This window comes from Triticum dicoccoides, chromosome 5B (genome assembly GCF_002162155.2).
Source record: "Triticum dicoccoides isolate Atlit2015 ecotype Zavitan chromosome 5B, WEW_v2.0, whole genome shotgun sequence".
NCBI classification, from domain to species: domain Eukaryota; kingdom Viridiplantae; phylum Streptophyta; class Magnoliopsida; order Poales; family Poaceae; genus Triticum; species Triticum dicoccoides.
In genome coordinates this window covers 425255455-425270613 of record NC_041389.1, presented here as the reverse complement: position 1 = coordinate 425270613, position 15159 = coordinate 425255455, and the positions used below count along the sequence as shown (strand labels likewise).

Below are 15159 nucleotides of genomic sequence, written 5' to 3'. Positions count from 1 at the left end.
GAGTTGCATGTAGTGGGCCATGTTAACGTGAAGTATTGTTATGATTGAAGATGAATAGATTGAAAGTTTTCTCGTAAAAAAAAAGTAATGTACCTGTGATGGCTAGAACAGTCGCACCAAGCATCTGCCAGCCTTCCTTTTTATTCTTCAGGAAGAAATGAACAATATAATGTGGCGAAATGGCTTTGAATATGCCAGGGTAGTAACGAAAAATGCTGTATATTCCAACCATCGGAGTGGTGAAAGTCCATGCTACCATGATTGGAGAAAACAGAAAGCTCACTTTTGAAGTCCCATACTTTTGCACTAAGAATAAGCCAATAAGAATTGCCGCAGATAGAAATGCCACGACCGCTGCAAGATTCAAAGAAAGATCAATGTCATGGAAAAGGGTTATCAGAGAGATTCTTTTCATTACTGATCAACATCTGTTGAGCTACTTACGTTGAGTGACAGCAGGAAATGGCGCGCGCAGTCCCTGGATTGCTGATAACACTGAAAAGAAATAAACAACATGTTACTACTTATGTATATGATCACAAAAATGAATTTATGTTAGATATGCCATCTACAAACAACAAACCTGAAATAGCAGGAGTTAGGACGCCATCTCCAATGAGCATGCACATCCCAAGAATTGACATGAATAACAATACCCTTCTTGCAGTTAAGCTTCTTTCAAAGAACTTGCCCAGATTACTAGGCGTTTTAGCTGATTTTGACTGATTGTGAAGCAGCTGTTCTTCTGCTGAATACACTCTCTTGGAAGGAAGGATGCCCATATTGGCATGCCTACACAACAGAGAATACATGGCAAATGTACCACCTGCAGAAAAATAGAATAAGTAACCCTCCAAGCCAATAACATCATAACGTAAAATATTATGGGGCTGTTTGATTTGTGACTAACTTTGCCAAATGTTGCCACACCTAAAGCTAGGCAAGTTTGACTAATTTAGGTGAGTGTTTGGTTCAAGCCACACCTTAGGCAAGCCACACTTGGACCCCACATGGCATACACACAAAAAATGTGGCAAGATTCCCTTAGGCTTGCCAACTTGTGGCTTTCATTTTGATGAACTAACCTTAGGCAAGCTTGGCAAAAATATGTGGCAAAGTGTGGCAATGCTAGGCCTAGAACCAAACAGCCCCTATCTACCCAGAACAAGAAACTTGTATTTTAAGACATTAATTAATTACAAAATTGCACCTCTATCAGGTTTATGATTCATTGACACTTTCCAGGCTAAACATATGTTGATATATCATAGTACTCCCTTCATTTTTATTTACTTCACATATTAGATTTGACTGAAGTCAAACTTTATAAATTTGACCAAGTTTATCGAGAAAAATATGAACCTTTATAATAACAAATCTATATGATGTGAAAGTATATTCAATAATGAATCTAATGATATTGACGTGAAAGTATATATGTCAGTATTTTTGTCTATAAACGTTGTCAAAGTTTACAAAATTTGACTTTGACCAAAACTAATATGCGAAGTAAATATAAACGGAGGGAGTATCTAATCTGAATGGTTCATACTCTATTTTTTTGAAGAAAACACTAGAGGGACTAGAAAATAATTTGATCTATAAAAATATGCAACGCCACAAGCAACCAAATATTTGATCAAATATTTTTTTTGTACTGATGATTTATCTGTTTTCAAATCAAATCATCAACTACCGTTCTACAAGCTATTACCAATTCGAACAATCGTCTTGAAAGGCAGCAATAACCGCTGAACGGAAAGCAAAGGTAGAAGTTGCAAGGGGTTAGTTACCTTCACCGTGATCATCAGCGTTGAGAGCTATGCCTACATACTTGACCACACCAATTAAAGTAAGAGTCCAAAACATTATGCTGTATATTCCCAGAAAGTCAGCTTCTGTGGGTGATGACATATGCATTGTGGAAAAAACATAGAGCGGAGAAGTAACGAGGCCACCAAAGACCACACCCAGAGTCTTGTACGCGAGGAATAGATCTTTGCGAACATTGCCAACCTGCTTACAGTTATTGGAAGCCATCTGTATGAGAACTATACAGAAGAAATTCAGTGTTCTAAAAAAGAGGGATGCACTAAGCTGATCATACAAAGCATTTGGTCACTCGTATCCATAGCCCAAAGTCCCAAAGTAGTACCATTATTAATGCTTGAAATCAGTTACTATGGTGAGGATGTCACAGGTCCCTTTCCCAACTAGTGGAATTTTGTGGTGCTTACGACACAAGCTAACTCTGTTTCGAAAAAAAACGACACAAGCTAACACCGCTTGTTTCTTTCTTTTGGTCCACTTTGGTGTGGCACTTTCAGAGGCTTCAAGATACTAGAAACTGAAGCCCTGTGATGTAATCAATTGTGACATCATCAACAAAACCATCCCCAGTCTACACGCCGACTTTTCTCTTGTTTACTTTTTTGCAAAAATAAATAGAAAGATCAAACAATCACTCCCTTCTAAGGACTAGTCAATGTGTACGTGCAGTGCACGTTAATTTGAAAGTATATTAAGTGCATGCAGATATTAAGTACGTAGGATATTATTTGCGTGTTATTATGTGATTAGAACTATATTTGGCATTAAATTAACTGCATGCTAAACATGTTGACCGCTCAACATTGAAACAATCTAGATCGTTGGATTGATATGATTTGATGGCCGAGATTAATTGAATCTACCTCTTTGGGTCATTTTATATTGGTACAGATATGATATAGATGATGCATGAAAAATGACTAGGGTACGTTTCCGAATGAAATGAAGAGGGAAGCTGGTCGTCGTTGCGTCTAGTAGTTCAATGCATGCTAAATATGAGCACACATACATGCATCTAGGCTGAAGAATTAGCAAGCAATTCAGAGGCGGAGCTATACAGACTTCAAGGGGGGCCACCCCACCCCAAGCCTAGGATCAAGCGGTGAAAGAAAAAAAAAATAGAGGGCTAAGAATAGATTATTTCTTTTAGTATTTGGCGTCTCTCGCCCCCAACGTGTTTCGTCTAGCTCCGCCTTAGTGTGGCACTTTGGTCACTGATATGCTTAGATTAGTTTTGTTGTGGCTTACCATCGCTTTTGAGTCAGAGATGATCAAGCCTTCCAAGTACAAACACCCCTACCTAAGAGATAGCATGCACATTAATGGAAAAAAGATACGAGCTCCTACCCTAGAGATGGGATGCACATTACAATGGAACAAAAGTTGAGTAAAAGCGATCTCTAAATACGTTCTACTCTACATGTCTTCGATGCTAAGCAAAAGCAAGCATTCACAAATTCCATGCTGGCCCAGGCCAAGACAAACAGCTCACTGTTGACAAAGAGAAAAACTCACGCTGGCTTTGACGATTTATTAAAGACTATTGCGTGACTACAAACCAAATTGACCAACGGCACCGAAAATAGGTAAAAATAATAATAATTAACGCCGCTCATCGCAACAGGACAAGATGGGTTGACGCCAGGTGTCACCGGCGCGGGACAGTTGGAAGGCGAGGCACGCGCAGTCGCGCGGCGCGGGGCTATCGGCCGCGTGCAGGCTATCACCAGTCACCAGTTCCAGCCTCCCCCTGCAGGCTCACGTCGGCGATCTGGCGTGGCATGCAGCGCCGCCGTCCTCGCAAAAAAATCTATCTCTACGACTATGGCCGCATGAACCCGTGGTCTTTTTTTATTTCTTTCCTTTTTGGTGGCACTGTAACCGAGACAAGCCCCCGATTAGAAAACTTCAGTGAAATAAAGCCCCCGATTATACTTTGCGCATGCAGATTCATGTTTCTCTCTCGTTCAGTCGCACTCAGAAGTAACATAAAAGATGCAACCAAATATCCATATTAGTATTAAAGAATTAAACCTACAGATGGTACGAGTACTACTAAAATAAACAACTCAGCGCGACGTCTTCCGGCGAGAATCGCACACGAAACTCGCGAGGCGAGAGGTGGCGCAAGCCACCAAGTGCTACCAACCGATTCAGAGTTTCATATTCAGAGAACAAACAAAAAGCGGAACAGAAGAGTGAAATGGAGAGGGTGGGGGTTTCTCCTGCGCACTCACGTCGGCCGGCGGTGGCGGGGCCGCCGCCGGGACGCCGCCCGGCTCCGCCTCGAGATCCATGTGGGCCCCTGTTGACATGCGCAGAGGGAGGAAGACGTCAAAGCGGTGGTGACCGAAGCTGGCTGTATCGAGGCGGGCGAGGGGGAGCGGGAGCGGGGAGGGGGAGGGGGGTTTATAATCGCGAGGCGAACCTTGGTCAGCCGCGCGAGAGCCGTGACCGGGACCGTTTTCCTTTTTCCGAGGCAAGGGAGTCGGGCTCGCAAGTCAAACACGTGCTAGCTTCCGCCACCGACCACATTCACCGTGGGCAGCTGGGGCTTTGCATGCATGCCCCGGCTGATGAGTACCCGAATGGGCTATACTCTTCTTCTAACAAAGAAAGAAGAAAGAAGTATACAAATCACCCCCAAATCCACTCTTTGGGATACATAACCCCCTGAACTCAAAACCGGGACAAATAACACCCTGAAATTACTAAAACCGGGTTAATAACCCCCTTAAGTGGGTTTTGTCTAATCTGAAGCGGTTTTCGTCCTACCATGATGCTCTGAGTGGGTCTCATTAGTCAGTTGTCTCTCTCTTTTCTTTCCTTTATCACCTCGCCCCCTTCTTTTCTTTCTTCGTCAGAGCGTCGTTGCCTCGAGAAACGCCTCTCCTCTTTCGTTCGCTAGGGCTTGGCAATCGCAGGCGCCGTCGGCCGTCCGTCGTCGTCGCCGCCGTCGTCCGCCGCTTGCCCGTCGCCAAAGGAACGAAGCCATGTGTCCAGGTGTGTGTGCCTCCATCTTCGTTGCCGCTCTGCTTCGCCGACTAACGACACCAGAAGCGAAATCAACATCATGTCCTCATGTCCTCATCTGCTGGGTGGGTGCAGTCGAGGTAGTCGGAGCAGCAGCGGGCGTGACATGTTCCGACGAGTCATCTGGCCATGATCAGGTGAACGTGAGCACGAACTGGGTCAACACTCAACACTCAACAACGTAGAGAATAAATTAATCAACGAGATAACCAGGCGGCCGGACGGCGCCTCATGTCCTCGGCGCCGCTCTCCTACTACCTTGCCAGCGCTCGTACCCCTACAGCGCGTGCTCCGCGCGCCGCCGCACGCGCTCCTCAGGCCCCAGGACATGCTCCTCGGCGGCGAGCTCCGCATTTGCCTTCTCCCGCGCCGCGCTTGCCGCGCGCTGCACGGCGGCGAGCTCCGCCTCCAGCTGCTCCCGCAACGCCGCGACCTCCGCGTCCCGCGCCGCCAGCTTCTTCTCCAGCTCCAGCGCGTAGCCCAGGTAGAACGACGCATAGTTCGCCGCTGCAAACAAACAGTGCGGTCTATTGGACTCCGGACAAAAACCGCTTCAGATTAGACAAAAACCACTCAAGGAGGTTATTAACCCGGTTTTAGTAATTTCAGGGTATTATTTGTCTCAGTTTTGAGTTCAGGGGGTTATGTATTTCAAAGAGTGGATTTGAGGGTGATTTGTATACTTCTTTCAAGAAAGAATGGGCTCTATCAATCGGTGCGTCGTATATGCTGCGGATGGATATCGCAAGAGCTATTTCTCGCTTCTTGCTCTCGTTGAAGGAATTTTGCTGTCGCCTGCGAATCGGGCCGGCCCATCGCGAGATCGCCAGCGCAGCTAACCACTCCACCCGCTTCTAGTTACGGGGACTTTCTTGCGGCAATGGTGAAACGAGTGGGCTTTTCTAATGAATGGACTGGCATGATCATGAGGTTGTGTAAAATCTGTAAAATTTCTGTTTGGTTTAATAATAATTTGTCGGATGCTTTCAAGCCTTTCGGGGGCTCCAACAAGGAGATCCGTTGTCTTTCTATTTGTTTTTTTTTTTCTATGTGGAAGGCTTTTTTGCGCTCCTTAAAAAAGCTCAGCACGACCAAATGATTAAGGGTGTGGTTTTTGGGAGGGACGACCCTCACATTACACACCTTCTCTTTGCAGATGATAGCATTGTTTTTTTGGGAGCGGAAGAGGATAGCATGATTCAGGTGAGCAATATTTTTGCAGAAGTATGAGCAGGCATCTGGACAAAAGGTCAACCTGAATAAATCATCTATCTTCTTTGGCGAAGTGTACGAAGAGGTCGCAAAGAGTGAAATGAAACAAGCAGTGGGAATTGAATCTGAAGCATTGAACGAAAAATATCTCGGGTTACCTCAGTGGAAGGCAAGTCCAATGATGGATGTTTGAGATATGTAAGGGAAAGAGCAGGAGCAAAGGTGGCCGGCTGCAAGGGCCATGGACTATCAAAAAAAGGGAGAGAAGTCCTTGCAAAATCAGTTCTCCAAGCAACACCAACGTTTGCCATGAGTTGTTTCCAGTTCACCAAAAAATTGCCGGAACCTGACAACTATCTCATCTAAATTTTGGTGGGGAGCTGAAAATGGAAAGCGGAAGGTGCACTGGGTTGCGTGGGACAGAATGTGCAAAAGCAAAAACATGGGAGGACTAGGTTTTAGAGACTATGAAGCCTTTAATAAGGCACTTCTGGCGAAACAAGCGTGGAGACTATTGACGGTTCCTGACTCCTTGTGTGCAAGGGTGATCAAGGCTATATATTACCCAAACACATATTTTTTAAATGCATCTTGTCCAAACAGTGCTTCAACTACTTGGAAGAGTATTGTTCATGGTCGTAGTTTGCTAAGAGAAGGGCTGGTATGGAGGATAGGAGATGGTACAAAATATTAGAGTGTGGACTGACAATTGGATTCCTAGGGAGAGTCTGAGAAAACCTTTTGGGATGAAGTATTGTACAAATATAAATACTGTAGATGATCTTCTGGATTATTCAGGCAAGGAATGGGATATGGCCACACTCGACCGTGTTTTTTTTTTCTCAGCTGATATTGAAGACATCAAATAAGTGGTTGTAGGAGGAATTGGACGAGAAGATTACCATGCTTGGAACTACACTAAAAATGTGTGTTTCATTGTACAATCTGCATACCATCTTGAAATGCATCTTCGGGAGTTAAGACGGGACATCCCGGTTTGCTTCTCTTTGGTGAACGCGCGTCAAGGATGGAATGAGCTGTAACGCCCGGATAATTATGCTACAGTAAAACTCTTCTAATGATGCCATGTCATCTACGTTACTGTTGCTAATCAAGTGGTAGTTCAAAAATCTTGCAGATTCAAAAATGAATTAGCGACAAACACCCAAAGTTTTCAAAAGTCAAAACAAAAATGTTCGGGGGTTGCCAAATATTACAAGGGTAATTATGATGAAGTAAACACATTTTTATAAAATGCCTAAATGCTTTCAAATGAATTTAAACAGAAAAGAATTAATAGAGAAAATAAATAGAGGGAAAACAAACAGAAGACAAGAAAAGGAGAAAACCCTCCTCCCCCCACTGGGCCGACTGGCCCAGCTGGCCACCAACCCAAACCACACGCCACAGTCCCTGCCACCTGGCCCATCCGGCCGAACCGGCCCGCCTCCTCCTGCCGCCTTCTTTCCCTGTTCCCCCGACCCGGGTCGGAACAGGGGCGCGTCCCCGCCGCACCCTCTCGCCGGCGACGACGAGTGGATAAGGATGCCGACGCCGCGCCCCCTCGGTCTTCCCTCCCCACTCGCCCCCACACTCGCCTTGGCTTCTGCGCCTCTCCCTCTCCCCTCCAGATCCATCTCCCCCTCGTTCCCCACCGCAACCGAGCGCCACCATGGCCTCGCCGCCGTGAATCGCGCGGCCACAGTCACCGCCTCGCCGCGCCTGCGTGTCCGTCATCACCGCCGTCGTCTTCCTCGTCGACCGGTGGCCTCAGCTGGAGCTGGGGAGCCCTGAATCAACGAATTCCCTTCGCCCACATCACCGGCTGCCGCGTTCTTCTTCATCTCCGGCGCCCGCCTCTGCTGCTACTAATCCGTCACGGGCCTACGTGTGAGCCGCACGGTGACCCCTCCCGCCTCCTGCTCCTCCCCGTTATCTCTCGCACGCGTTATAGCTAGCTCGGTGTCGCGCACGAGAGCTCACCGCCGCCGGTCGCTTCGCCGCCGTGGCCAAGGCCTCTGTCGTGCTCGCCTGAGCACGACATCGTGCTCCTGATGCTCACAGGAGCCCAACGCGCACGCGCACACTCCCTCCCGTGCCTCCTAGTATGTTTCCCGTCGGGGACCCGACCGCGCTGCCACCAAAGCTCGTCGCCGGGCGTGTTTCCGGCAACCATTTGGTCCAGCGCCACCGCCAAACGACGCGGAATGCCTCTGCGATTCGAACGCAAGTTGTTGCGCGTAGTTTGGTGCTTCCTAGCGCGATCCCGATGATGTCCCGAACGACGCCGCCGCCTCTGCTCGTCGCCGGTGCCGATTCCGGCCAAGTCCGGCCATACCACCACCCCCACTCGACGCAGCATCGAGTGGCCGTTCGATTAGACCAAGCTGCGCGCGGAATGGCGCCGTGTAGCGAAATCCCGACGAGGCCCGGGTGCCCCCGCCGCGTTCTGACGTCGCCGGCGGCCAAACGCCGGCCGCCGCCTACGTGGTTGGCCTGGGGCCACCCCAGAGCCACTGCCAGTGGGCCCTGCGGGTCCTAGTTGACTGGGTTGACCAGTCAACCCTGCTGACTTGGCAACCCCCAGCCACTGACCAGTGGGGCCCACCCCTAATTAACATGAATTAATTAAATTAGTTTAGTTAACCTAAATTAGACACTGACAGGTGGGCCCAGTAGTTTAATAACTGAATTTAGATTAGTTTGAACCCTGTTTAACCCACTGACTATGACAGGTGGGTCCCCCATGTCAATTTGACTAGTCAACCGAGCTGTTGGCTGCTGACGTCACTCATACGCCATGCTGACGTCATATTCCATTTCTGTTAATATATTTAATTCCAGAAAATGTTTAAACCTTTAGAAATTCATAGTAATTAAACCGTAACTCCGATGAAAATGTTTTCTATATGAAAGTTGCTCAGAAAAATACAACGAATCCGAATACGCGGTCCGTTCATCTGTCACATGCCCCTAGCATGATGAACTTGGAACTTTCCCCCTCTTTTCCTTTGTTCAGAATCCGCCTAACGCCGGGAATTCATCCTCGGATGTTTCCCCCTTTCATCTGCAATGTGTAGTACCGCGTTAGGGCACGCCTAGCATCACACATTGCTTTTTCATGCACCGTTATGCATCTGTTTGCATTGTATTCATTGTTTCTTCCCCCTCTTCTTCCGCTAGACACCGAGACCGCCGCTGCCGCTGCCCAGTACGACTACGGAGTTGACGACCCCTCTCTCTTGCCAGAGCAACCAGGCAAGCCCCCCCCCTTTATCACCAGATATCGCCTACTCTCCTCTACACTGCTTGCATTAGAGTAGTATAGCATGTTACTGCTTTCGTTATTCCTATCCTGATGCATAGCCTGTCCTTGCTACTACTGTTGATACCTTTACCTGCAATCCTACTTGCTTAGTATAGGATGCTAGTATTCCATCTGTGGCCCTACATTCTTGTCCGTCTGCTGTGCTATACTATCGGGCCGTGATCACTCGGGAGGTGATCACGGGTATATACTATATACTTATACATGATACATGTGGTGACTAAAGTCGGGTCGGCTTGTGGAGCACCCGCGAGTGGATCTTTGAGGCGGAGCGACAGGGCAGGTTGAGACTACCTGGGTGAGAGGTGGGCCTGGCCCTGGTCGGCGTTCGCGGATACTTAACACGTTTAACGAGATCTGGGTATTTGATCTGAGTCTGGCCATTTGGTCTATACACACTAACCATCTACGCGGGAGTAGTTATGGGTATCCCGGCGTCGTGGTATCAGCCGAAGCACTTCGTGACGTCAGCGACTGAGCGGCGCGCGCCGGATTGGACTGGAACGCCACTAGGCTAGGTCTGCTTCCGGCCGCCCACGCAACGTGCAGGTGTGCTCAGGGCTATGGGCCCAGACCCCTGTGCGCTTAGGTTTAGACCGGCGTGCTGACCTCTCTGTTGTTCCTAGGTGGGGCTGCGACGTGTTGATCTTCCGAGGCCGGGCATGACCCAGGAAAGTGTGTCCGGCCAAATGGGATCAAGCGTGTTGGGTTATGTGGTGCACCCCTGCAGGGAAGTTAATGTATTCGAATAGCCGTGATCTTTGGTAACAGGACGACTTGGAGTTGTACCTTGACCTTATGACAACTAGAACCGGATACTTAATAAAACACACCCTTCCAAGTTCCACAGACAACCCGGTGATCGCTTTTCCACAGGGCGACGAGGGGAGGATCGCCGGGTAGGATTATGCTATGCGATGCTACTTGGAGATGCTACTTGGAGGACTTCAATCTACTCTCTTCTACATGCTGCAAGACGGAGGCTGCCAGAAGCGTAGTCTTCGATAGGACTAGCTATCCCCCTCTTATTCTAGCATTCTGCAGTTCAGTCCACCGATATGGCCTCCTTACACATATACCCATGCATATGTAGCGTAGTTCCTTGCTTGCGAGTACTTTGGATGAGTACTCATGGTTGCTTTCTCCCCCCTTTTCCCCCCTTTCCTTTCTTTCTGGTTGTCGCAACCAGATGCTGGAGTCCAGGAGCCAGACGCCACCTTCGACGACGACTCCTACTACACCGGAGGTGCCTACTACTACGTGCAGCCCGCTGACGACGACCAGGAGTAGTTAGGAGGATCCCAGGCAGGAGGCCTGCGCCTCTTTCGATCTGTATCCCAGTTTGTGCTAGCCATCTTATGGCAACTTGTTTACTTATGTCTGTACTCAGATATTGTTGCTTCCGCTGACTCGTCTATGATCGAGCACTTGTTTCGAGCCCTCGAGGCCCCTGGCTTGTATTATGATGCTTGTATGACTTATTTATGTTTTAGAGTTGTGTTGTGATATCTTCCCGTGAGTCCCTGATCTTGATCGTACACATTTGCGTGCATGATTAGTGTACGATTGAATCGGGGGCGTCACAAGTTGGTATCAGAGCCGACTGCTTGTAGGAACCCCCCTTCCACACTCATTGGCCGAAGTCGAGTCTAGTCACTACAAAACTTTTACTAACTTGGTTGTGTGCCTTACGGGCCCACGTCGCCATTGGGTGGTATTAGGATCTTTTACTTCTCGACCTTTACTCTGGGGCTCTAAACTCTCTCCTACTCGGGTTAAACGAATTTACTAACTCTGACATTAGGATCCCGTTACCACGTTCACCCCAAAGTTGGATAAGCCATAGTTGTTCTGTAGGATAGCATTTTGAATAGTGCCCATATTGTCATTTGACTCCATTGAAACATCTTTGTTTTCAGATGGAACCCACGAGGCAGGTCGTGCGCCACACTGCAGCCATTGGTGCCTCAGGATCACCTGCTGTGCTAGCTGAGATGATGACCTATCTGGGTTATCGCTGGCACCCTGAGTACACCGTCTACGAGGAGTACCAGGACTTTAACCAGGAGCAGTACCGTGCCATCGTCCACCTCTACTCTCGGGAGTATGAGTCCACTACCGTGCTGCACACCGCTCATGGTGTTGGAGTGACCATCGAGATGGCAGTCCACGATGCTGCTCATGCTGCTCTGACACGTCTTCGTGGAGAGTATCAGGCGTTGGACACTTCCCCTTTCAGGCACATTCCTATTGCATCTGACGTTGGTGCGGAGGGATACTACACTGCCGCCTACTCCACCGTCACGCGAGAGCCTTTCCACCATCAGCGCCTGGTTCTGCATGCTGATGGGCTGGACCGAGCTAACAGAGCTCTTCGCCACGAGTTGTACACCACTCGTCAGCACCTTTACAGGGCTCTGACGCTGTTGCACCCCTTTGTCCGGTCTGGACAGCTGCCGCGTTCTGTGATCTACCCAGCCAGGACCGTGATGCCCCACGGTGTCGGTTGGCCAGAGGTGGGAGGCTACTCTCCCGCACTTGGTCCTCTTCTGCCACCTGAGCGTCGGGTTCTACACCAGAGTATCCGCGGCCCCCAGGCCACTGACGTGGAGGACTATCCGTTGCCTCACTACCAGCTGTCAGGCTACAGCTACCTTCACAGTACCTCCTGGGACTGATGTAGTCTTGCTCATTAGTATTAGATGCATTCGCGAGCCTGCGTGCCGCCTATGATGACTTAGTCTATGTACTGAACTCTGTGTACTGAACTCTGTGTACTGAACACTATGTCCGACCCCTTTTGTAAGTTATGCCGACTACTATGTGGTATCTATCGTGCTCCTTTCATTATGCATGTGTCATCCTGAATGATTCTTGTCTATGCAAATTTCTCAATACAGAACTACCCCTGTTATATATTAGCAGGATGGTTAGACTAGCTGGTCGTGGTCGTGGCGGCAACGCCCCACCACCGCCTGAGTACATGGCTGGTATGGTCCAACGGCTCGAGATGAATCGCCAGTTCATGGAGAATGTGATGGCTCAGTTCCCTCGTCCCAATATGAACGAGCAACCAACCCAAGTGACTCTACAGGATTTCATGCGCGTCAACCCAACCGTGTACCGCAGCTCAACTCAGCCGCTGGATGCTGATGACTGGCTCCGTGACATCACCTATGAGATGGAGTCTGCTGAAGTAGCCCCTGCCCGCTATGTCACCTTTGCTTCCTTCTTTCTAAAGGGACCCGTAGCTCAATGGTGGGACAGCCACAGACGTACTCTGCCAGTTGGGACAATCATCACCTGGCCAGACTTTCAAGCTGCCTTCCGTGCCCGCTTCATTCCTCAGGGGATCATGGACAGGAAGAAGCATGAGTTCCGCAACCTCACCCAAGGCAACAAGACTGTTGAAGCTTATCAGCGGGAGTTCCTGGACTTGTCTCGCTATGCTGAAGAGGACATTGCAACTGATGCACGCAGACAAGAGAAGTTCCGTGACGGCCTTCAAGCTGACATCAAGCTCGCACTTCTAGTGCACGACTTTGCTGATTTCGCCACCTTGGTGAACAAAGCTATCAATGTCGAAACTGGTCTGCAGGAATACCAGAGCTCTAACAGGCACAACCATGACACGGGCTCATCTTTGGGCCCGTCCTCGCAGAAACGCAAGATATGGATTCCCAACAGCATGTACCAGCCGAATGCACCTGCCCCAAGGCAGACCTATGCTGCACCTCGTCTGCCTACTCCTCCAACTAGGCAGCCAAGGCTTCCATCTCCACCACCCCAAGCTCCTGTTCCTACTCCCAACAATGGATTGTGCTTCAGGTGTGGTCAACCAGGGCACCGTGCTAGGGAATGCAATCAGAACCAGAATCAACTGGCCTTTCCCGCAACTAGCCGTGGAAGCAACCAGCCCCGCAACAACAATGCCAAGCCTTATGGTCGAGTTCATGCCAACCACGTTGATCTGAACGAAGCTCAAGACCAGCCTGCTACTGTGATGGGTACACTCCTCGTAAATTCAGTACCAGCATCCGTTTTATTTGATACAGGTGCATCACATTCATTCATGTCTGAAGATTTTGCATGCTTGCACGACATTAAATGTGAGGACATGAATGCTTCGCTATTAGTGCACACCCCTGCGGGTCAATGTCGGACCTCCATGATTTGCAACGACGTCCCCGTTGAAATCGAAGGACTGGAATTTCTTGTCTCTCCCATAGTACTGAAGTCCTGTAGCATTGATCTCATTCTGGGAATGGATTGGTTAAAGGCGCATACTGCTTCTATAGTTTGCGCCACTAAGACCGTCCATCTTCTACACCCTTCAGATGAAATAGTTACTTACCAAGCTCATCTGGTGCAAAATGCCGAGGCACGGCTTTATGCCTTGAATGCATTGAACGCTGCACCACTCGAGGGTATTGAAAACATTCCTGTCGTGCGTGAATTCCTCGACGTCTTTCCTGAAGAACTCCCAGGGATTCCCCCTGCTAGAGCTGTCGAATTCGTTATCCATTTGAAACCAGGCACCACTCCTATAGCCAAGCGACCCTACAAGATGCCGCCGCATGAACTCCTTGAGCTTAAGGAGGAAATCGACAAGTCTCTTCGCAGTGGTTTCATTCGGCCAAGTTGCTCTCCTTGGGGAGAACCTTCTCTCTTTGTCAAGAAGAAGGATGGAACAAACCGATTGGTCCAAGACTACCGTCCTATAAACCAAGCTACCATTCAGAATAAGTATCCTCTTCCTCGGATCAATGATCTGTATGATCAGCTGGCTGGTTCGTCAGTGTTCTCTAAACTCGATTTGAGGTTGGGTTACCACCAGATCTGTGTTCGTGAAGAGGATATCCCAAAGACCGCCTTTGTGACTCGTTATGGTTCATATGAGTACACCGTCATGTCTTTCGGCTTAACCAATGCTCCAGCCACCTTCTCTCGCCTGATGAACTATATATTCATGTATTACCTCGACAAGTTCGTCGTGGTTTATCTGGATGATATCCTGGTATTTTCCAAGAATGAAGAAGAGCATGCTGAACATCTTCGTCTTGTGCTGGAAAAGCTACGAGAGCATCAGCTATATGCCAAGTTCTCCAAGTGTGAATTCTGGCTTCCCGAAGTAACCTATCTCGGGCATGTCATCTCTAAGGATGGTATTGCCATCAACCCTGAACGAGTTCAGGCTATTCTTGATTGGACTCCTCCGAAGAATGTCAAGCAAGTCAGAAGTTTTCTCGGTCTCGCCAGCTATTGCCGTCGGTTCGTCGAGAACTTCTCCAAGATCGCCAGGCCCCTGATTAACCTATTGCATAAGGGCGTCAAGTTCCAATGGACAGACAAATGTCAGGAAAGCTTCCAGGCACTCAAAGACAAGTTGACCTCTGCCCCAGTACTAGCTCCACCTGATACTAAGAAGGACTTCATCATTTACTGCGACGCTTCCCGTCAAGGATTAGGCTGTGTACTAATGCAGGAGCGCAAAGTGATTGCCTATGCCTCTCGACAATTGCGCCCTCACGAAGAGAACTACCCAGTTCACGACCTCGAGCTTGCTGCTGTTATCCATTCACTAAAACAGTGGCGACATTACCTTCTCGGTAATCATTGCGAGATCTTCACCGACCACCAAAGTCTGAAGTATCTGTTTACTCAGCCAGACCTGAACCTCCGTCAGCAGAGATGGATGGAGATTGTTGCAGACTTTGACTTGGGTATTTCCTATACACCAGGCAAGGCTAACGTAA

At 48.7% G+C, this 15159-nt stretch overlaps 1 protein-coding gene across 1 annotated transcript in view; it reads right to left on the bottom strand.

Moving 5' to 3' along the window:
- LOC119305647 (probable potassium transporter 17) overlaps window positions 1-2167 on the bottom strand; it is a 4350-nt gene extending 2183 nt beyond the window's left edge. The window contains exons 1-4 of the mRNA XM_037582114.1: window positions 1794-2167; window positions 584-826; window positions 445-495; window positions 94-354 (exon numbers count right to left, since the gene is read on the bottom strand). Coding sequence (XP_037438011.1) covers window positions 94-354; window positions 445-495; window positions 584-826; window positions 1794-2040 — 802 coding nt within the window. The 5' untranslated portion in view covers window positions 2041-2167. The remainder of the gene's footprint in view (window positions 1-93; window positions 355-444; window positions 496-583; window positions 827-1793) is intronic.
- Between the last annotated feature and the right edge of the window lie 12992 nt (window positions 2168-15159).